Source organism: Pelodiscus sinensis, chromosome 5 (genome assembly GCF_052426305.1).
Source record: "Pelodiscus sinensis isolate ZL-2025 chromosome 5, ASM5242630v1, whole genome shotgun sequence".
NCBI lineage: Eukaryota > Metazoa > Chordata > Testudines > Trionychidae > Pelodiscus > Pelodiscus sinensis.
Window position 1 is genome coordinate 32399619 of NC_143056.1, and position 23341 is coordinate 32422959.

Here is a 23341-nt window from a genome sequence, read left to right on the forward strand (position 1 = left end):
AGCAGAGGGAAAAGATAAGCCACCTTCTCCCGCCCCACCAAATATGTGAGAATAAAACTGGAAGAGGATGTCAGCTCTCATTAGGATAGTCTTCTACTATACCATAAATAAGCAATTGCGGGTATGAATGATGTTTGCACTCCCTCTGCACTTATGAACCACAGAACTGTAGGGAAAGGTGAGGTCTGGTGGAGACTCCCCTTTTGCTCAGGAAGGATGAGGAGCCTGGGTATGCGGAGGCTGCACATTCACATACCAAAACAGAGCTTTTCACTCTGTGCAATCAAGGCACTTAAGTTGCTTTCCGAAGCAGCAGCATCCGCCTGCGTGTGGAGGGGAGTCAGGGCTATGGAGGAGAATTTCTCTCACTAACACTGAGACCCCCACACAGGGAGTCAGGCCTGAACTGTTGGGCAAAATCCTTTCGCGTGAGGGGACTGCCGGGATGTCTTGCAGTTGCCCCTCTGCCCCCGGAAGAAGGAGCCCCAGCCACTCTTGATAGCCTCGGACCTGGCCAGCTGTCTGGCACTTTCCCCCGGCGCCATGTTGGGAGCAGGCTGGCAGGCGAGACTACATTTCCCAGCATGCTCGCGCGAGCCGCGCCATCTTGCCTGGCTGGGCGCCGGGGCCTCCTTGAGAAGCAAGAGGGACGGAAGCGGTGGTTCGGCCTATGGCTCTTTTCCCAGCCTTTGCCGGCGCCGCCGAGCCCGGGGAGACGCCCGCTAGCGGTAGCGAGGGCTCCAGGAGAGGTAACGTCCTGCTGAGGGGTGGCCTAGTGCCTCGGCAGCCTCCCTCCCTGTAGTGAGACCTCAGCTCCGCGGCCAGCACCGGCCCCTCTGCTCACAGCCCCTCCGCTTAGAAACTCCGCCGGGCCTCCTGCTCCCCGTGCAGACTCCGCCTTCCCAGCACCCTCCTTTCCCGCACGGCTCCCTCCCGAGGGGTGGCCTCGCTTCTGCTGCCTCCTGCGTGGAGGCGCGTGCCGGGCCCGGCCCTCTCAGGAGAAGGAGGCATCCGATGCACGCAGGTCTCTGCTGCCCACGTGTGGAGATGCAAGTCATGGCCGGCGGTGAAAGTGAACCCGATTTATGCCCTGCCTTTGGTGCCCGGGAGCGCAGTTACTGAGCTGTAATACGCGGGTTTGTGGCCACGGCACTGCTGCGTGAGAGAAGGCGATCAGTCCTCTGACACGCCTCCCCCTTCCTTGTGGCTACGCCGGGGTGCAAGGCCATGTCATTGAATACCATGAACTTTGCTAGTTTTCAAGTCCTCCTCTCCTGGTGGCATACCATATTTTCCAGCGTATAAGACGACTTTTTATGCTAAAAAACATCCCCAAAAAATCGGGGGTCGTCTTATACGCCGGGTATACAGGCAGTCCCCGACTTCCAGGTACTAACGGGGCTTTTCTCGCCCTGGAGGACACGGACTGCGGGACCTCGCGGTCCCGCCGCTGGTGTACTCTGGGGCGAGAAAAGCTGCTCCGCGTCTCCCTGGTCTGCAGACCAGGAAGACGCGGAGCAAAGCCGCAGAGGGGCTCCGGCAGCGGAGCAGCCCAGGCGCTCATGGGCTGCCCTGCTGCCGGCTTTTCCGAGGCTTTGCAAAGCCGCGGGGGGGGGGGGGCTCGGGCAGCGAGGCTGCCCAGGCGCGCCTGGGCTGCCCCGCTGCCGGCATCCTCGGAGGCTTTGCTCCCGGTGTCCCTGGTCTGCTGGAGATGGTCCCCAGCAGACCAGAGGCACCGGGCGGCGGCGGGGTGCCGTGCTTCTGAGGCTTTGCTCTGGCAAAGCCTCAGAGGCGTGGGACCCCGCCACGGCTGCAGCTTTTCTCCCAGTGCCCCGGTCTGCTGGGGACCGTCTCCAGCAGACCAGGGACACCGGGAGCAAAGCTGGGGAGGCGCTGGGGTGCTGCTGGTTGGCCTCTTAAGGGGGGGGGTAGTCTTATAAGGCGAGTATAAGATGAAAACCTATTTTTTAACTAGAAAATTAGGGGGTCGTCTTATACGCCCAGTCGCCTTATACGCCGGAAAATACGGTATGTGTTCCCTTGTATTCTTTGTGCAGGTTCTGTTAGCTATGGACAGAGTTGGTCTTTGTGCCTTTTACCCAAGTCCACGATAGGGATGTACAATCCCAGTTGAAAAGTTAACAGATTAAACATTCCCTTTAACTGTCTCAGAGGAGTAGCCCTGGTAGTTTGTAATTAAAAAAAAAAAAGCAGTGAGTGGTCCTGTAGCACCTTAGAGTCTAACATTTTATTTATATAGCTATATAGTTTCATGAGACTCATCTGAAGAAGTGGGTTGTGCCCATGCAAATTCATTATACTAATATATACAAATAAAATGTTAGTCTCTTAAAATGCTACAAGATAACTTTTTTTTTTTAATTCTGTTGAACTGGTTAACTGGGATTTTGTGGGTGAGGGACAGGGACTGCTTGGGTTGGACCAGTCTGAAGTGCCCCCTGCCTGTGGTTTAGCAGGCCTAGTAAAACAGTTGCCCCTCAACATCCCTAGTCCACAACACAAATAGGGTTTCTATAAATAAACTATGATTTATGTGTGATAAGGTAATATGATTGCAGAGAACTTAAAATAGTGATCACCTACAAGTTTTTCAGCTCTCCACTTCCCTGGTTAACTATATTTGGTGTATATTTTAGCTATGTAAGCAACAAGTTGACTATCCGATAAGCAGTCCCCTGTTGATCCTGTGCTCCCCGCAGTGCTTCTGCCTTTGAAATGTAGCAAAACCTGGCAGGGCTCTTTCTACATTTCAAAGGTGGGGGTGCCCTTATTGACTAATTGAATAGTTTATTAATCTAAATTTAACATCCTTAGTATATATCCTCTGAGAGAGACTCCATCAGGCACTAAAGGGTTTTCTCTGTTGGGTGCTGAAATCATAGGTTATCATAAATGGTTTACTTATGCTTTATTTTCTGTGATTTATTGTTAATGGTGTACAATTTTTCATACTTTTTTTTGTCTACACTCCTGTGGTTCTCAGTGTTTTTCTTTCTAAGGCCCACCCAACATGCTATAAAAGCTCCAGGACCCACTTCTGCCACAACTGCTTTTTTTGCTTATCCAGTAGATTAAAAGCTAAGGTGCACGAAGGGATAGTAAGCAGGGTAATTGTTGGGGCACTATGAATCTAAGTTGCTCAGGAGTCAGCCCTTGTTGTTTGGGCTCCCATTTCTGCCCTGGGGTTCCAGCAACTTCAGCCTGCATTTTTTTTATTTTGGTGGACCCCCCAGAAACCTGCTTACTGCTCCCAATTGGGCCTTAGACCCTTGACTAATAGCCATTGTTGTACATCAAGGCTGCACTCCAACCTTTGGTATAGCCTTCATAATGAAGGGACTTTTTAGCCATGTTGGGTAAAGAAACGTGGTTGGCATGGATGGTACTGAATTAAGTCCCAATGCTGCAAATTACATTGGGTGGGAAGATTAGGTTGGGTATTTGTTGGTGCAGGTCTCTGCCCAAACATTGTAAATTGCAAGATTTTGACCGTAACCAAAATTTACTGTGTACGGATCTCATGACCCCACTACAATCCTTCATCTTGGTAGAGTTGAAGATGTATGGAACAAGAGGTTGAAACTAAAGTTTAGATTTGGGTTCTGGATTTAGCGCTATTTCTAGATGGTGATTTGGTCCATAAGTAATTTTTTAAAGAAATCTTTCATTTTAGACCTATTGATACTGCAAGAGGAAATCATTCAATTATATTGCATTTTCTGCTATATTTTGTTCTGGTTTTAACTTCTCTAATTCTGAAATTGAGTACAAATATTTTAAGTATATTTCAACCTAAGAGGCTCTGTACTAATTCACTTTTTGTGCCTGAGCTTGGAGAAGTAGAGATAGGAAGTCAGTTAGCAAATTAACACATCATTACTTGTCTAGAATTTGTGGAAATATCTTGTATAAATTATCAATTTCCACTAATTAACAGATTGAATATATCTGTCTATATAGAAAACATTTTTTCCTATGGGATGGCAGAATTACTAATCATGTCCCTCTGCATTGCCCCACCTCCCAGCCTCTGCAGAGTCAGAAGGGAAAGCGGTGGCCATGGCTCGGGGTTTGCCCCCAACCCCTCCTTGGGGGGCACCCTGGGCTCCCTGCAGGCCCCCGGCTCTCCTGCAGGATGGACAGAGGGCTGCAGTGGCAGCTGCCTCTGGTTCCACTTCTACCCCTGGTCTGGGGCCCAGCAGGGAACCGCTGCCTGACTTGGACCGCTGCCTGCCTGGCGCTCCAGTGTCTGTTCCCTCCTCCTCCTGAAAGATTACATGCTAGATTCAGCATGGGGAACTGGCTTAAAAGCCACCTGCCTACTCTGCTTAAAAGCTGGCTCCCAGTACTCAGCAGCTCCTGCCTGGACCTTTCCCTTCTTTCCTGCTCCTGCCTCTGATACAGAGGCACTGGCAAGGAGATGGGAGCAAAACTGCATGTAATCATTTGGACGTTTACACTAACACATCCCTAGTTCACATTTTAAATATTTTAGATCAGAAGTATTTGGAAGGTTTGTTAATGTCTCACAGTGATAGTGCTACCTTGTTTTATTTTTTCCCTAATTTTTGGACAAGCATCTTGTGATTTTAGTGTGTGTGTGTGTGTGTGTGTGTGTGTGTGTGTGTGTGTGTGTGTGGACAAGCATCTTGTGATTTTAGTGTGTGTGTGTGTGTGTGTGTGTGTGTGTGTAATATAAAAATAAATTTCTGCAGGACAACAGAGTGATGTCATCACGTCACTCTACGTCCTGCCTCCACCCTCAGCCACATGGCTTCCTTTTCCCCCGCTCCTTAGTACTCTGGGAAGGCAGAAACTGTGTGGCCTCCTCCCTTCCTGGTACTCTGGGAAGGCAGGAGTTGTGAGATGTCTGGCCTCCCCCTTTCCTGGTGCTCGGGCACTTGGTTCAAGTTCTGGGCTGGAGGAGACGCGCGTGAAGTGGCCGCTGCTGGCTGCACACTGGCACCTGCAGCCCACTCCTCAGCCTGAGTGGCCTGGCTGGCTCTAGCTGTACCTTGGTTTGGGGGATAGGAATGGCAGGCAACTATTGTTCCCATGTGATGTGTGGAGTGGAAGTGGAGGGAGACAGCAGAAGCAGTCTGGGCCCTGGCTCAGCAGCAGGTGTTCCATGGGACAGGGCAGACAGGAGAAGGGGCTGCCTGAACACAGGAGCAGTTTTAGCAACACCGGTTGCAGGACCCAAAGGGAAACCCAGGTAGGTTGTTTCTTTGCTGGTTGGGATGGGTGGTGTGGTAAGGGGGCTGGGAGATGGGCAGTGTGGGGGTGTGGAGGGGAAGGGGTTAGGGAAGGATAGGGGTGTAGGAATGGAAGAAAGAGATGGGGGTAGGGATGGAAGGAGGGGGAATGGGTAGTGTGGGTGGGGAGTGGGAGGGGTTAGGGAGGATGATGGATGTAGGAATGGAGGCAACAGAATGGGGGTGTAGGAATAGAGGATAGGGAGGTGGGGTAGGGATGGAAAGAGGGGGTGGGCTGTGGGCCATCGAGCTCCGGGATAAGGACTAGCAACCCAGATTACCCCACCAGGCTTTCTTCCCACGTGATCTAAATCTGGTTCTCAGTAGGGCATGGGTACGTAAAGCTGGAGGCTCCCGCATGGTTTCATGTGTCTCCATTGTGTCCTGTACACACTGAGCATGTCCCAGCCCTGCGGCGGAAGCTCACTTGCCAGCTTGAAGGGCACATCTGGAGCGCTTCTGCCTTGCAAAGATGGGCAGTAATCACATGCGGAGAGTGGGGAATTCTCTCCCTACCTGGCCACTCGCACGTAACCCAGTCCTTGCCCATTGCTAGTGAACCAGGTGCCTCAGGAGCACCTGGAACAAAGGAGATTCATTTTGAATTGGGCCCCGTTTCCTGGTTTTTGTTTATTTTTCGTTTATACATGAGGCTCATAAACCTGAAGAGCACATCCCTTCCTGACTGGTCACTACTCCATAGCCCCATACTAAATTCCAGGAGAGGCGCCGAACTCTGCACATGAACAAACTGTATTCCTATTATTCTTATTCCTATTCCTATTATAGTCGCAGACTACAACATAAAGTAAAATAAATTGCAAAGTAAAACAAATTTGATGATATTAGTGGAAATTTGTGTGTTGTTGTGTGCTGTCCTTTTTTGGTTTCTATCCTCTGCTGCCTTTTTTTAGTACTCCATGTACTGGAATCAAGATTGATTTAGGCAATAATGTACATAGTTCAAGGAACAGTGTTTGTAATTAACTAATTCAGAGGTAAAGAGACCATAATCTGGAGGTATCCCGGAAAAGCTCTGCCGCGTCCAAGGAACAAGTCTGCTTTAGCAGATGCTATTTTCATCATCCCTGTAAACCTTGTTCTACGAGGAAGAAGGGATGTTCCGAAAGAGGGTTTTTTCTGACATTTGGCCCCGTGTAGACTGACTAAATGTCAGAAAAGCCTCTTTTGGAAGAAAAGCAGAAAAAGATGCACAAATTGCGGTTTGCAATTTGTGTATCTTTTTCTGACTTTTCTTTGTAGTGTAGACTTTTCTTTGTAGTGAAGTTACAAGGAGCAGCAGGCCCTAAAAATTAGATCTTGTATAACAGAGTGGAGAACGGAGGAATATTATCCCTAGCCTCTGTTTGCCAGAAGGTGTGAATAGGTGATAGGGGATGGATTACTTAATGATTTACCTGTTCCATTCATTCCCTCATGGGCACCTCACATTGATCACTGTTGGAAGAAAGGACACTGGGCTAGATGGATCTTTGGTCTGACCAAATATGCCTGTTCTTATGATTAGTAATGCAAAAACATTTCCCCCTTATTTAGAGTAGGAGTACGAAAGGTTAACTGGTAAGCATTACCCTAAATGGGTAATGCTTACCGATTCCAGTTAGCTGGTAACTGGTGGGTGCTGCACCAGCGCCGCAGGGGGTCCACCGTGGACAGTTGCTGCTCTTATCTGGAGCATCCTCTGTCATCTGCTCTTGTTTGGAGCAGCCTCTGTCCGTGGGGAGCCCAGGTGCCCTCAAGGCATGGGTTGTGCTGGCATCTGGGGCAGTCTCTGTCCACAGGGAGCCTGGGCATTCCTTAAGCAGGGGATGTGCCAGTGTCCAGAGCAGCCTCTGTCTGCAGGGAGCCTGGGCTCACCGTGGACAGGAGGTGCTGTGGTGGGGACTGGGAACCTAGAAGCTGGCGGCAGTTCTGGGGCTGGGTGGGGGACTGCTCCAGCTGGGCTGATTAGTCAGTTAATTTTACATCCCTAATTTAGGGCACTTTTACCATTCTATATCTCAAATGGTCTTAGCCAACAAACACTTAGCAACCTATTTTGAAAGGATCTGATTTTATATTTATTCTAGTCAGACACACAGATTTCCTTCACTTTAGTGGTAGAAGATACCTTATTTGTTTAAGAAGAATTTCTGAGGCACAGTTATTTAATAGATTGGGAATTAGAACACCTGGGTTCTGAACATTGTACCAACAGTCTGTGTGACTTTGGATAAATCAGCGTCACTTTGCCATTTGTAAAATTGAACTGCTTTAAGGCAAATGATCAGAACACTTTCTGCTATTAGTGCAAAGTATCTGTCAATATTTAAAATTAAAATCGAACATGAAACATGAAAGTATTTAATGTGAAATAATTGCTTTTTATATAGACTTATGAAAAGTATTTCAGCCAAAATAAATTATTCAATGATGAGTTATTACCTATTTTATTATGTAGCTAAGCAATAATTTATTAATAAGGGAAGCTGTGTGGTTATACAGACTGTCTTCAATTTTCAGGTACATTGTCAGGCACATAATCAAAAATATAAATGTGTACAATAGACCCTCTGTGATAGGTGTAATGGTTTTAAAGTGGGGATGTGAACGAGTAACTGATTACCTGGTAAACATCACCCTTACTGAGTGATGCTTACTGGGTTCCAGTTAACCGGTACCTGGGAGCAGCTCTGTGCTGGGATTAGCAGTGAGCGGCCTGCTGCCAGCCTTCCTGCTTTGCTGGGAGAAGGAGTGTTGGGACTCATCAGTGGCAGCCCCCACTGGGTTGGGAATTGCTGGAATCCCGGCTTAATCAGTTAATTGGTTTAAACCTAGCATTTAACCAGTAAACTAATAAACTAGGATTTTACATCCCTATTTTAAAGAGATCTTACTGATTGATTTCCAATCTTGTGCTGTTGCCAAATATCTGAGCAGTTACAATCATTGCCAGTCAGTCAGTTTTCTCTTTCATTATGTTCAGTGGGTAATGTGTAAATCCAGTTTCTTTTTTGGCTTATGTCAGGAGCTTTACAGATTCTACTGTGTGTGTAAACAGATAAATAATGTATAGGTCATATACACAAAGGACCATCTTTTTCTAAATGAAGAAGCTTTCTCATTGGTTGCCAGAACCATTCAAACATGTTGATTTATAACTAAATAGATTCTTAACGCTAAGTTTGGTGCATTTTTTGCTGCCTAGGAAGGTATGCTTTAAATATATGTATTTATTTAAGCAGTTATATAAAGCTTAGTATTTTCAAGTTCTTATTGCTTTTACATTTTTAATGTGTTAGAAAATGGTTAATGAGATATTGCTTATTGACTAGATAATTAACTTTTTGCGCATGATTAAGGATTGTCACAGAAGGCACATAATCTGTGGCTTTCAGAGACCTCCCTGACATTTTCCAGTTCAGCCCTGGTGGTGCTGTAGGGACCTGGAGTTCGAGCTGATGGGGATAGTGTGGGGACCTAAAGCTCCTCCCCTTCCTGCAGGAGGGCTTGGACTTTCTAATCCCTGTATGACTTGGTCCTTCACTTGTCCTCGGTCAGCCTCTCTCCTCATTATTTGTAGTAAAAGTCACAGACAGGCCCTTGGCTTCCATGAATTTTTGTTTATTGCCTGCAACTTCTTTGTGACTTTACTAAAATAACTGACAAAATCTTAATCATGATATGTTTCAGTGTTAGGATGGTTACTGGAATTTAATTACACACACCCAATAGCATATAAAATGAATTTTTATTACCAAACATTTTAAAGAGAAGTTTGTGTCCAATGCATGTTTAACATTTACAACTAAATGATATATTAGCAGGGATAACTCAGTGTAAGCCAAATTTTCCCATGGGAAAATTTTCATGTGTGCCTGTGTGAAAGTGATTGGAATTTAAATTCCTAGTCTTGCCTAAAGTCTAAAAATGAGATTGTTCCCCAAATTATTTAGGCTGGCACGTGCCATATTCATAAAAGTTGATCTCAAAAGCTAGATATTTTCCCTCTCTCTATATAGAGCAGCGTCATTTAACTCAGTTTTTGATAGGGATTCATGGATTTAGCATACAGGCAGTCCCCGGGTTACGTACAAGATAGGGACTTAGGTTTGTTCTTAAGTTGAATCTGTATGTAAGTCGGAACTGGCTCCAGATTCAGACACTGCTGAAACTGACCGCCAGTTCTGACTTACATACAGAATCAACTTAAGAACCCCAGGCGTCCCCAAGTCAGCTGCTGCTGAAACTGATCAGCAGCTGATTCCAGGAAGCCCGGGGCAGAGCAACTCTGCCTGGGGCTTCCTGTAGTCAGCGCTGGTCAGTTTCAGCAGAAGCTGACTTGGGGACGCCTGGGGCAGAGCAGCTGGGGTGCTGCTGGGTTGCTCCAGTAGCGCCGCTCCTGGGTGCTACTGGACCAACCTAGCAGCACCCCATCTGCTCTGCCCCAGGCGTCCTCATTCAGCCGCTGCTGAAACTGACCAGCAGCGGCTGAATCAGGACCTGGGGCAGAGCAGCTGGGGTGCTGCCGGGTTGGTCCAGTAGTGCCCAGAGCGGGCGCTGCAGGACCAATCGGCAGCGCCCCAGCTGCTCTGCCCCAGAGTCCAAAACAAAAGCCTGGTCTGCTGGGGGGGGGGGGGGAAGCACACTAGCTGCCCCCCCCCTCCCCAGCAGACCAGGGACACGGGGAGCAGAGCCTCTGAGGCTTTGCTCTGGCAAAGCCTCAGAGGCGAGGGACCCCCCCGCGGCTGCGGCTTCAGTCCGGGAGCCTGTGGTCTGCTGGGGACGGTCCCCAGCAGACCACAGGCTCACGGACTGAAGCCGCAGCCGCGGGGGGGTCCCGCGCCCATGGGGAACCGCCGCTGCTGCCGCTTCAATCTGGGTGCCTGTGGTCTGCTGGGGACCGTCCCCAGCAGACCACAGGCTCCCGGACTGAAGCCGCAGCCGCGGGGGGGTCCCGCGCCTCTGAGGCTTTGCCAGAGCAAAGCCTCAGAGGCGCGGGGAACCGCCGCTGCTGCCGCTTCAATCTGGGTGCCTGTGGTCTGCTGGGGACCGTCCCCAGCAGACCACAGGCTCCCGGACTGAAGCTGCAGCCGCGGGGGGGTCCCGCGCCTCTGAGGCTTTGCTCTTTGCTCTGGACGGTCCCCAGCAGACCACAGGCACCCAGATTGAAGCGGCAGCAGCGGCGGTTCCCCGCGCCTCTGAGGCTTTGCTCTAGCAAAGCCTCAGAAGCGCGGGAACCCGCCCGGTGCCCCTGGTCTGCTGGAGACGGTCTCCAGCAGACCAGGGGCACCGGAGCAGCTTACGAATGGGGCTTTCTCGCCCCGACTTCCGGGGCGAGAAAGCCCCGTTCGTAAGTGCGGATCCGACGTAAGTGTGGATCCGCGTAAGTCGGGGACTGCCTGTATTAAACTTTTATTAAAATGTTTCAATAGATTATAATAACATGATTTACAGGATATTTTGTACTAGAAGATTGTCCTGGCATTCCTCGTGTTTTTAACTCAATTTTTATTTTTTGGAAAATAAAATGAAAATGTATATGCTTCATTTAAATCATTGCTCTGGGGTGGGCTCAGGGAGAGAGGACTACCCGCAGCTTCTCCATGACTGGGTTAGAGGTGTATGTCCCTTGGCTGGTGTGGGTCCAGGTTTGTCTTCCTCCTCCATTCCCCAGCCAGAGTGAAGAATGCAGCAAACTGAGAACTTTCCCCTGGCTCCCTGATGAAGGGGAACAGCCAGCAATGTTCCCATATGAATTGAGGGGGGAGGAGCTTCCACCTTGCACCCTCCAAAAGGGTGCCGGGGGGATTGGAGGCTCAGTCTAGAGTAGTCCCGGATTGGATTGGGGGTGTGTGTGTCCTCAGCAAGTCCCTTTTACCTGCCTTGTGATTCTGTCTCTCTTCTGTATAGTTTTATGAGAGCGAGTCCCATTTTCTTGGCACAACCAAACCCTTACCTTGCTCTATGTTATGATAAGAGGAAGCGCTAAACAGAATTTGGTGGTCCTAGCTCTTACCATTTAGAAGGAGTTCTTGAACAGACAGACTGACAGATGAACATACATATATATATATATATATATAAAAATAATAGATTAAATTCAAATTTCATTTTCAACAGGTTTATTATAAAAGAAAATTTATCGAAATCAAAGAAATCTGATTTTTAATAACAATCTAATTTTGTTCTTTTTAAATAATTAATTTTTATCCATTCTGAGTCCCACACGTTGGATATAGGAATAATAGTATGTAAGTATTTAGTGGAGAGGGAATTTAGGCTTTGGGTCTAATCCTGAATGTGAACCTGGACAAATAACAAACTTGCCGAGTGTCCCTGTCTGTAAAATGGGTTTAAAATATTTTTAACATAGACAGTATTCTGATGCATAATTAATTTATGTACATGAAGTCCTTTGACCTATTATAGTGAAGGAAATAAAAGCAAAGTGGTTTTTTTAATTTTTTTTTTTACTTGTACAATCTAGCTGTTTGTCAGAATTTTTAAAATAAAAATAATTTCTGTATAGGAATAATGGTTGAGAGTTTTGGATTGAAATATCTAAGGCAGGGGTGGGGAACTTAAGGCCCAGGGGCTGCATGCGCCTCCTCCTCTCCTCCTCTCCCCCCCCCCCCCCTCCTGCTGCTACACCATGGGGATGGAGCACACAAACTATACTAGGCTGGGCCCCCCTAGACTCTGGTGTGTGAGGGAAGTGTGGGGAGTGTCTTTCTCCTTCTCAGTCACATCAGTGAGGGTTTGTGTGGTGGTCGTTTCGGTGGGGTTTTTTTTGCTTCTCGGGTGGGTGGGTGGGGAGTCAGCAGCCCCTGACTCCAAAAAGGTTCCCCACCCTGATCTAGGAAAAGTTGTGTCTGAATAATACAGGCATTAATGCATTATAATAAACATTGTTAACATCAGTAGTGAGGATGTTAGCGTATAGTTATTTAAATTATTAACCGATAAACTGAGGCTTGTTGGTTAATCCAAATGACTAAATGCACCCCCTCGCCCTTGCTGTTTCTGTATCAGAGGCAGCAAGGGCGGGCGGAGGCAGTAGCTGCTGCCCGTGAAGAGCAGCTTTTTTTAGTCACCTGCCCACAAGAACCAGATCCCATGGAATTGCCTGCGCCCCCTTGCTATCTCCCACAGAGGCGGGATGGGGAATTGGGTTCACAGAGCCATCCTCTCCCTGGCACTGCTGCCTCTCGAGCAGAGGCAGCAGCATGGGTGGGTCAGGGGGAGGGCCGCAGAGTAGCCTCTATCTGCAGCAGGCCCAGGCTCGCCATGGACGGAGGCTGTTCTGTGGGATGCTGGCCCCAATCTCTATCTGCTGAGAGCTCGGGCTCGCTGTGGACAGAGGCTGCTGCCGCGGAGCCAGTTTCTAAACTGGCTCCCGTCATGGACCTGCTTCTGCTTGCCACCCTGTGCTGCTGCTTTTGATACAGAGACAGCAGCATGAGGTGGCAGGGGGTTCCCTGGGAGTTGAGCCGGGAGCACATTGGTTGCCAGCCTCTCCCTTGGGGACCATTGAATAATCGTGTAACTGCTAAGATTTTGTGCAGTTACACGATTATTGACTTAACCAATATCTAACATCCTTAATTGAGAGTGATGAATTCCTTTTGATGTCCCGTGGCGTATTTTTATTTTAGTAACTACGTGTCTGTTGTTTGGGGTATTAAAACGTACAATCACGTTGGTTTTGACATTCACCATATAGGGAATTCTAAAGTATGTGAAACTCTTTTCTTTTCAGTTTAGATTTTTAAATATTCTTTTGTAGCATTTTACTTAAAACTTAGGTTGGTGTCATGGGAGGTTTCCAGTTCCTAAAAATATTTTACACTGTACTAAAACCCCATGCTCTACTAAGTGAAAATTTGATGGATTGTTTTCTGCTATCCTTCCCTCTTATAAATTTGTTTTGTGACATTTGCTGTGAATTAGGCTGTCTGCTGACTGGTTGAATCTGCATCATTAAAGAGCACAGCAGACTAATTTTTGTAACTCTCACATTGTTTTCTACCTGCAGAATTGAACTGGCTTAGCAATCCGAGCTTCTGCACAGAAGATGCACTAAAACTGCACCAGCATTCTACAAAGACTGTAGATCTTACTGCTGAGAGATCAGAACTTACAAGGTATCAGGTTCTTTGCAACTTTTTAAATAGCGTTTTTTCTAATGTCCTCCTTTTTTTTTTTAATTGTTGTTGCAAGTGTTACCAAACTCAGGAACTTCCAGAGCTTTTCATTGCATAGTTTACTGTTTATATCCCCAATAGAAATTATTCCAGTGAAAGATGCCTCTCATCCACCTTGTTGCTCAGTTCACTGGTTAAAAAGTCAGAATTATCATTTGTAAATATTGTATATGAATAATTACTGCATTTCCTTTCAGTTAAAACAATGACTTTAAAAATGACTTTTCCTTGAGTTTTTTCTCTCTGTTGCATTCATATCATTACTAATTTTGATGATAGGAGGGAGCTGAGTGATCATGATTTTGTGTTAGCCTTTAAATATTATAAGAGATCCTGGAAGGAATACTAAGGCTTAAGTATCTTTGATTTTTTTCCCCCCACCTTTACGAAAATCAGTTCAAGTTGCCACTTTCCCTACCGTAGCGCAATATAGAACATTGTCTGTTATAAGGTATACAGAACTGTGAATTAATAAAATACTCTGTGTGTGGAGTTTTAGAGTTGCAGTGCAATGCAATAGCTCACTTAAATGGCTAATTAAAGCTCATTTTGATTAAAAAATTTGATCCAATTTTATAGAATAAAGAGTTAAAATTAAACATTTTGCTCAAGACGTGGGCAAAAGTTAGATGCATTCTGCAGTAGTTCATGGAGTGCCTGGGTGAGGTTATGTAGCCTGCCATCTGCAGGAGGTCAGACTAGATCAGTGGTCCCCAACCTTTTTGTGGTCAATAGCACATTCATGTTTTCAGAAGAATGTGGCGGGCGCCAACAATTTTTCAAGGCTTATTTTGTATTTGTACATTAAATTATATGAAAAACATCATATTTAATATTACATAATATATGAATCCATAATATAAAAAAGGTAATTTTACATGTAAAAGGTATTAATTAAATTATTCGGCCCCCTCTGGAGAAAAAAATAGAAAAAGGTGTCAAATGCGCAAATTGGAGGCTATTTTCATATTAAATGTAAATTGGGTAAATTTGATAGAAACTTAATTTAGTTGGATAATTTTTATTTTAATTATATTGTAATTCATTTTTAAACAAAATTCTGCATTATAAAAAGGGGGGCATGTCCAAATGGTGGTGGGGGGGGGAAAGCACCTCCTCCCCCCCCAAAAATCATGGCACCTTTAAATCTCACACTCCCTATGTCCCACCATCTGCTTCCATGTCTCTTCCCCTTCCTCCATCAGCTACCCTGGTGCCTGCTGCCCCCCAACCTCTCACCCTCCTCTGCTGTCCTGACCCCTGCCCTTCTCACTGCCCTCCTGAGACCTGTCCCCCTCCACCAGCTCTTCTCTCCCCCCTGTGCCCACTAGTCCAGTAGCTCTACTCTGAACATGTGAGTTACCCCCTCTCATAACACCTCCCTCTACACACCTGTCCTGTCTCTCTCCTCTGGTCTGGTCCCTCCCCTGCAGGTGTCTGCTTCACCCCCAGAATTTCCTGGCACCTGCACCTTCCCTTACCCCTGCATGCTCCTGGTGCCTCTCCCTTCCCTCACTGCCCCTGCCTCCTTTGCCCTCTTTTTTCCTGATGCCCACCCCTTCACCACCCTCATGCCCCTGTGCCCTCACAGATGTCTTGCTCCATCCCGGCCTTCCTCATGCCCACCCCTTCTTTCAAGCCTTCTCCCAACACCTCCCTCTCACCCCTCTAGCCCCCAATGCCCTAACCGTCTCCTCTCCCAGCATCACCCTGTTCCCCCTCTCACTGACGCCTCCCCTCCTGCCCTTTTCCTCAGTCTCCACTTGGCCCCCTGGCATTTGTCTCTCCTCCACGCTGTCCCTTGGTGCCTTCCTCTTTCTTCTCCTTACCTGCCCCCCTCCCCTCAGCACAAGCCCCTTCCTCTCCCACCCCTTCCCCCTATTTTTCCCGTGCCCCTACCTTCTGACTTCCAGTTTGAGTCTGTGATTGGGCCCGGCCCCAGATACTTCTGTGACCCCAGACCACATACCAGGCCTGGAGCTGGGCAGTGTGGTTTTAAAATTTAATGTCCCGGGCTGTGACATCACGGCATGCTAGGCATCTCCCCTCTCAGCTGTTGTGCGGGCGTTTGAACACGCTGCGCATGCGTTCCCTTGGATGTATTGCAAACCTGGCGTCTCCCCCTCTCAGCTGTTGCATGGAGGGAGTGCATGCCACCACGCAACAGCAGAGAGGGTAGATGCCCGGTTCGCAAGACTTCCGAGGGAGCTCATGTGCGGCGTATTCGCTCCCTCGGATGTCTTGCGAACCAGTGTCTCCCCTCTCAGCTGTTGCACGGTGGCATGCGCTCCCTCTGATAGTTGGCACGGGCACACATAAATGCCCCGGCGGGTGCCATGGCGCCCGTGGGCACCATGTTGGGGATCCCTAAATGATCATGATGGTCCCTTCTGACCTTAATGTCTTTGAAGCAGCAAAGTTCTGAACTTTAGCAATGTTTAATTTGGGGCAAGGTTCTCTGGTGTGTTGGCTGCTCTTTGTAATGACAAAATGTGTTCATTACAGAAATCGATGCTGAACCTATCTTTGTTCACCAACTTATGTGTGAATTGGGTATTAAAATATAATGTTTGCAGCTAAAATTGCCAAAACTTTGTGTATTTGTCATTTTTTTCTGTCTTTATCGACTTATAATGTGATAAAGCAAAACAAATTCTTAAAATAACCTTGCAGATAAGGTTATGTAAATAGCATATTTTAAATAGAATGTAATGTTCATTAAATCATCAGTGAAAATATACAGAGGAATTATTTTATTAATTTGATTACTTATTTTTTGGTATATTTCTAGGACTTTCCCCCAATAATTGGCAGTAGGCCTTCATAGATTTTTTTTAAAAAACATGTTTGTTTTTCTGAAAAGTAATTTTTAGATAATTTTTAAAAAGTGGAGTTTGAGAAATTTTTTTGCACCCCATCAAAAAAAAAAACAACCCCAAAAAACCGTATATGAAGAAGAGTACAAAAACAGAAGGGACCATTATGATGATCTAATTTGACTTCCTGTATAAAACAGGCCAAAGCTGAACCAAAATAATTCCTATGGCGTATCTTTTAGGAAAATATCTAATCTAGTTTTAAAAATTGTCAGCGATGGAAAATCGTCATTCCCTGTAACATGGGGGAATGAGGAAAAATCTTATGAACTTTCTCACCGGTGAGATTTCTCTAAAATTGATTTAACTATGTAAGTAATTATTTCTTAGCAGGAGTCCTTCAAGAGCAGAGCTTTCAGGAGGAAGTGATACCGATGAAGGTCTAAAAAAATCAATTAAGAAAAGTAAATGGAAAAAGAAAAAGCATCACCACCACAAGAAAAGAAAAAAGAAAACTAGAGATGAATCAAGTAACAGTGAGTCAGACTTGGATACTGAGTGTGTGAAGGGTAAACCTCGAGGAAGTAACACAAACCCTGAAAGAGAAGTAGCAGCATTAAAGTATGTACATTTTACTAACATGCATAGATATAAATGTAATCCCATTCTAGTATGTGTTGTTTGAACTGGTTAGTTGAGAGTACTTTCACCAGTGGATCAATTCTGACTCTTGTTCTCTTGTTTAGATTAGATTAAATTTCCATTTTAACTGTTTTTGAAGAGAACAAAGAACACATACATATTTTTATTGTTGCATCTGAAAAATGATGAGGAATGTTTTATGAAGTATTTTTCTCCAGAGCTGAACAGAATAGCAGAGCAGTGAAAATATGGTACTTTTAAAATCTTTGTTCCCTGTGAATTATTTTAAATCTTTGTTTCTTTGTTAATCCTTGAGTAACTTATTGTGCTTTGTGAGGAATTGTACATGCTTAGACACTGAAGAAAATTGAAGTTGTTGAATAATGAAGCAAAAATGTGTTTTTCCTAAGGGGGAGTGTTCCATTATACTGTGGTTTCATAATTTCCCCTCTCAGAAGTGGGCAATCATTAAAAGATATATATTGATGTTTATATTAATTTAATATTTTTAGTTTTATTTATGACTGTTAGCCATTTATTAGTGTTTTTGTTATATGCTAATCAAGTTTTAAATGAAAATTGATGTTCCATTAGATCACTGGTTCTCAACCAGGGGTACACGTGCATCTGGGGGTACACAGAAGTCTTCCAGGGAGAACATCAGCACATCTAGATGTTTGTCTAGTTTTACACCAGGATACACTAAAATCACTAGCAAAGTCATAGAATCATAGAATATTACAGTTGTAAGAGATCTCAGGAAGTCATCTAGTCTAACCCCCCACTCAAAGCAGAACTGATTAATGACCTGTGAAGCTGTGCTGCCATGCAGCTCAAAGGGAACACTGGGCCTTCCCAGTGCTGAATAGAGGGAAATAATTACTTCCTTCTTATCTGCTGGCAATGCTCCTACTAATGCAGACCGATACTAATGCAGTCCATTAGCTTTTTTGGCAACAGCGGCACATTGTTGATTCCTATCCAGTTTCTTATCTACTATAATCCCCAGGTTTTTTTTCTGAAGAGCTGCCGCTTATCCAGTCAGTCCCCAGCCTGTAACAGTGCATGGGATGCATTTGTCCTAAGTGAAGGACTCTGTACTTCTCCTTGTTGAACCTCATCAGATGTCTTTTAGCTTAATCCTCCAATTTATCTAAATCACTCTGGACCCTAGTCTTACCATTCAGTATGTCTAGTTTTCACCCCAGTTTAGTGTCATCCATGCGTTTGCTGAGAGTGCAATCCGTCCTATCATTCAGATCATGAATGTTGAACAAAAACAGCCCCAGGCCTGACTCCTGGGGCACCATATTCCCCATATCCACAGAGCCAATTAGCTCATCATATAAGGCAATTAGATTGGTGAGGCATGACTTACCCTTGGCGAATCCATGTTGACTGTTTCTGATCGCCTTCCTCTTCTCCGAGTGTTTCAAAATGTATTCCATGAGGACCTGCTCCATGATTTTCTAGTTAGTAGAAACTAAAATTTCATACAGACAATGATTTGTTTATATTGCTCTATATTCTGTGCGCTGAAATGTAAGTACAATATTTATATTTCAATTGATTAATTTAGAATTATATGAGAAAGTAATAGTGTGCTGTGACATTTTTATGTCTAATTTTGTAGGCAAATAGTTTTTAAGTGAGTTGAAACTTGATATGCAAGATAGATCAGACTCCTCAAAGGGATACAGTAATTTGGAAAGGTTGAGTGCTTTCTTTACTGTATCACTTGTTTCAGAGACACTGACATAATGACTAATGTATGTGGCAAGAAAAACTTTTTTAAAGTGAGCTTGTGGTTTGAATAGGAAAAAGATGTGGTGGTTTGAATAGGAAAAAGACTTGCCTGGCACATTGCCATAGTCAAAAAGTGGGCCTTTCATTTTACACTGACCACACTCATTGGTTTTTGATCACCTAAATGTAATTCAGGTGCCCAAATAAAAAGATTGATGTCATAGATAGTAGGTAAAGCTGCTGCTTGGGGAGGCAATCTTCCCAGTTCTGTGGCTCTGCCCATACTCCACCCCAGCTTTGCTCAAGCCATCCTCCCACTCTGCTCCCCCTCGCTGTCTCCCTCTTCTCTACTTCCTGCTCACCCCTTCCAGCCAAATCCCTGAATCCAAATATAGCACATACAGTAAAACTCCATTAGTCCGGAATCCAATGCTCCAGGACTCCTGATGGTCCGGCACCATCAGGAACCCGGAAGTGCTGGGGCAGCTCAACAGGCTTCCCCCATTCAGCTGCTGCTGAAACTGACCAGCAGCTGAATCGGGGAAGCCGGGAGCAGAGCAGCTGGGGTGCTGCCGGCTTGTCCCGTAGCGCCGCCCCTCGGCGCTGCGGGACCAACCTGGCAGCACCCCAGCTGCTCTGCCCCAGAGATCCCCGATTCAGCTGCTGTTGAAACAGAACAGCGGCTGACCCCTGGGGCAGAGCAGCTGGGGTCCTGCCGGGTTGGTCCCGCAGCGCCGTCCTTTGGCGCTGCGGGACCAACCCGGCAGCACTCCAGCTGCTCTGCCCCAGGCGTCCCCAAGAGCATCTGGGGTGCTGCCGGGTTGGTCCCGCAGCCCCGAGGGGCAGCACTACAGGACCAACCGGGCAGTACCCCAGCTGCTCTGTCCCAGGTGTCCCCAAGAGCAGCTGGGGCGCTGCTGGGTTGGTGCCATAGCGCCGCTCCTCAGCGCTGCGGGACCAACCTGGCAGCACCCCAGCTGCTCTATTGCAGGCATCCCTGATTCAGCTGCTGCTGAAACTGACCAGCAGCGGCTGAATCAGGGACGCCTGGGGCAGAGCCGGACTATCGTAAGGGGGGGCTATGAGGGGCCTGGGGTGGCATCCTCTCCCACCCCACTCCAGACCCCTCATATCCCCCCCCTTCTGATATTTGATAATCCGGCACCCCCTGGGTCCTAAAGGTGCCGGATTATCGGAAGTTTACTGTATTTGGAAAAAAACACTCTTATAAAATTTCTTCCTAAAGAAATGGAACATGTTTTTCACAGCATCTAATTAAAAGCATCAAATTTGGGAATTAAAAAATGTCAGTCACAGGTGTTTTGGTATACCCTGAGGTTTGTTAGAGGTTTATTTGCAAAAACTTTGTGATAAGGGCAAGTCAGGTGTCCCACTGAATACAGCATTAAATATTCTGAAATACATAATGCAGTTTTTAGTGTTTTACATTTTTTTAATCAGTATTTCTAAGTTGATTTTATATTTTAAATGTACTTTCAAGTCTTCATAAAGTAATCATTTCAGATTACTACATATTTAACACACTGAAATAAAGGCAGAGTGGTTTAGTGTGCTCGTGACAAAGTTCATTGCTTTTAGTAAAAGGGAATAGTAATTTGTTGTGTGTGATCTCCATAATAACAGATATGTGTATGAAATTTTACCATATGTTTGTTAAAAATATGTTTCCAAAGATTTTAGTCTTAACAAACATTTTACGAAAAGTTTGAGAGTGGCAGGTGTGTGAGTCTGTCTACAGAAATTACAAGGAGTCCTGTGGCACCTTAGAGCAGGGAGGGGGAGCTCTGAGCCCATGACCCACCAGCAAGATGGTTGCAGATCACACTTTGAGAACCACTGTTGTAGAGTATCTGTATTGTTCACATAAGTTGATCTCGTAGTTTCCTTCTGAGAATATTTAAAACACTCTAATTATAAAGTCCGTGTTAAAGTTCATGTTTAAAACTCTCACTCATGGTAACTTGGGACCATGTGTAGAATTATTCCTGTTAGCATTCTTATCTGAAATGTAAACTGAGAAACCCTCTTGAGTTGTCATGATGTTGAAAACCTTTTCAGGACTCTGAGGCTTCTTTTTTAAGATTCATATTTGTAAAACAGATGTGAAATCAGAATTCACCGTATCTGGCAGATTTCAGAAAAGCAACTTGTATAACTAATTCATAAAACCTTTATATTTTACTGAATTGCATTGATATTGTTACAGCAAATCAGAACAAAATATTAACAGATTGTCCCCTTTTTACTTTACTTTTTCTTATAGAGGAATTTATAGTTAAAAACAATATTTTTTTTTCTTGTAGGCTTTAGACTTCATCAGAAGCCCATTTATTAAATCCTGTTGAGTACTTTCTGTGCACCTGAAAGTTCATTTTGGAAATGCAGTCAATGATTTTTCTCTTGAAAGTTTACTTTACTGGTGGCTGCAATGCTTAATTCCTTCTTACACTTTCACATCTCTTTCACCAGTGTGTGCCTTTTTTTTTGTTAAATGGTACATGGCCTTTTGAATGTATATAATTTATTATGGGATCTAGAAATTTTAAGTTTCATAGTTTTGTAAATGTTTTAATGTTTAACTCAGCTGTACAGAAAATGCTGCTTCCCCTTTTCTTCAGTCTAGAAGATATAACATCAAATGTTGCCACCAATCGCTTTGTTTGGCTTGAGGATATTCAGGCTTTGACAGCAGAAACCTTCAGAACAGACAAGAAACCAGACCCTGCAAACTGGGAATACAAGTCACTATATCGTGGCGACATAGCAAGGTACAATGCGCTGTTTTGTTTTGATAATTAAAATGTATCAAGACATGTTAGTGGTGAGATATTAAAAGTTTGACACTAAAAATATTTATTTATAATATAATATGTAAAACTACTCTAAAATGTCCTTAGCCTCTGTTTGCCAGAAGCAGGTAATGGGCAACAGGTGATGGATTATTTGATTACCTGTTCTGTTCATTCCCTTCGAAGCACCTAGCTTTGGCTACTGTTGGAAGACAGGATACTATATTGTTCTGTATTGAAACTCAGCTTTAGGGTATGTGGAAATGGGTTTTTGCATCACAAAAGTTGTCCTGGAATAATCAGAGTAAGTGATGTCATGTTTGCTCATGATAGTCTTAATATTATAATGCACAATCACACCTCAGTGCACATGTAGAACTGCCATTAAAGGTTGGCAGTGTAATCTAACAGTGCATGGAGACTGGAAGGCAGGAATCGTGGGTTCTCTTCTAGCTTCTCTCTGACCTGTTATGATTTTGGTTAAGTCTTAACATCTCTGTCCTGATCTGTAAAATGGGGATAATACTTAGGGCATGTGCACTACAAGCTTTTGCCAATGCAAGTCACATCATCATAAAGGCACTACATTTATTATATTTTTTATGCACGTGCATAATTGATTCCATGCATTAGTGCCCTTACGTACCAGGAGTGATTGTTTCAGTGTAGAATACAGTACACCACGAGTACGTATCCCAATGTGCAATTTGCCATTGCCCAGTGCACTTTTTTGGGAGGTGCTGTCAATGCTTGATGGGACAGAAATGAGTAGTGCACAGTGATTGGGACTGCTGATTTAAGTTCCTATCATGTCATTTTCTCTACCCTATAATGGTTTCCATCCTATAATTTTCACTGCTATTTTGAAAGCTGTGTGAACTAGCATGAGACTGTTCAACTCTATCTGTGACAGAAGTATAGAGCCTTGCTCAGTTCTGCATGCTTGTCGTGAGTGTTGTAACTATAGGACTCGTGATCCTTTAGTATTTGCAGAGCTACAGGAAGGGCTACGAGGAGCATGATGATTTTCTGGAGAACAGATTGAAAGTATCTGTTCTAAATTATTTGTGGTGATCATAGAGCAGCTGCATACAATAGCACACCACTTTTGTGCCTGAGAAATGGAGCACTTACTAGACTGAGGAATGCATCATGTAGGCTCAGGGTGCTGAGTAGTGGCTGCAGACTTTTTGGATGCACAAGGCCACATTCCTGAGTCTGTGTGCCAAGTTCACTTGGGATATCTCTCCTCCTTTCTTAGAGTTCCTTTTCCTCTTTGTAAGTCATCTCCATCTAAGATTCAGGAGACAAAGTCTGTGGACTTGAACCCCAAAGTGTTTCTTTCTCAAGATGTAGATTTTTCACCCATACCCTTTTTCCTCCTAAAGAATGGTCATTTAACTAGTCAGTGGCCTATTTGATCTCGTTGACACCTGGCTGAGGTGTTGGCTAGCCTTTTGTCTCTGGATAAATGGTTTGTGAATGTTCTCCAGGTTTGGAATGTCTTCATAACATTGTACAATAGTATCTTATTTTACATGCAGTGTCACTACACACATTTTACCAGAACAATAATGAATAACGAATTACGAGTTTTCAGACGATACCTCACAAGGCGTACTTTGTACAAAATTTATCCTCTTTTGAAAGGGGTGAACAGAGGTTAAGACTGGCACAGGTGCTTCTACTCTAAATGATTCCTGGGCAGTTGAGTTAACAATTGTTACCAGACTGATCAGTATCTGGCATTATGGGACAGCGACTGGAGGATAGTAAGGGTCATAGGTATTAGGGACATTAGATAATGGGTAATAGAATAGTTGACTATTCTGTAGTCCCCAGGG

At 45.1% G+C, this 23341-nt stretch overlaps 1 protein-coding gene across 4 annotated transcripts in view; it reads left to right on the top strand.

The window, feature by feature from the left end:
• The first annotated feature begins 439 nt into the window (after positions 1-439).
• The window catches only part of NRDE2 (NRDE-2, necessary for RNA interference, domain containing), a 68663-nt gene continuing 45761 nt past the window's right edge, over positions 440-23341 (top strand). For 2 of the 4 annotated variants that reach the window (XM_006122346.5, XM_089778386.1), the window contains exons 1-4: positions 443-749; positions 13315-13423; positions 16690-16920; positions 21327-21476. In XM_006122346.5, the coding sequence (XP_006122408.3) occupies positions 671-749; positions 13315-13423; positions 16690-16920; positions 21327-21476 (569 nt within the window). In that variant the 5' untranslated portion in view covers positions 443-670. Of the gene's footprint in view, positions 750-13314; positions 13424-16689; positions 16921-21326; positions 21477-23341 lie in introns of all 4 variants that reach the window. The other 2 variants (XM_089778387.1, XM_006122347.5) reach the window with 2 other exon arrangements.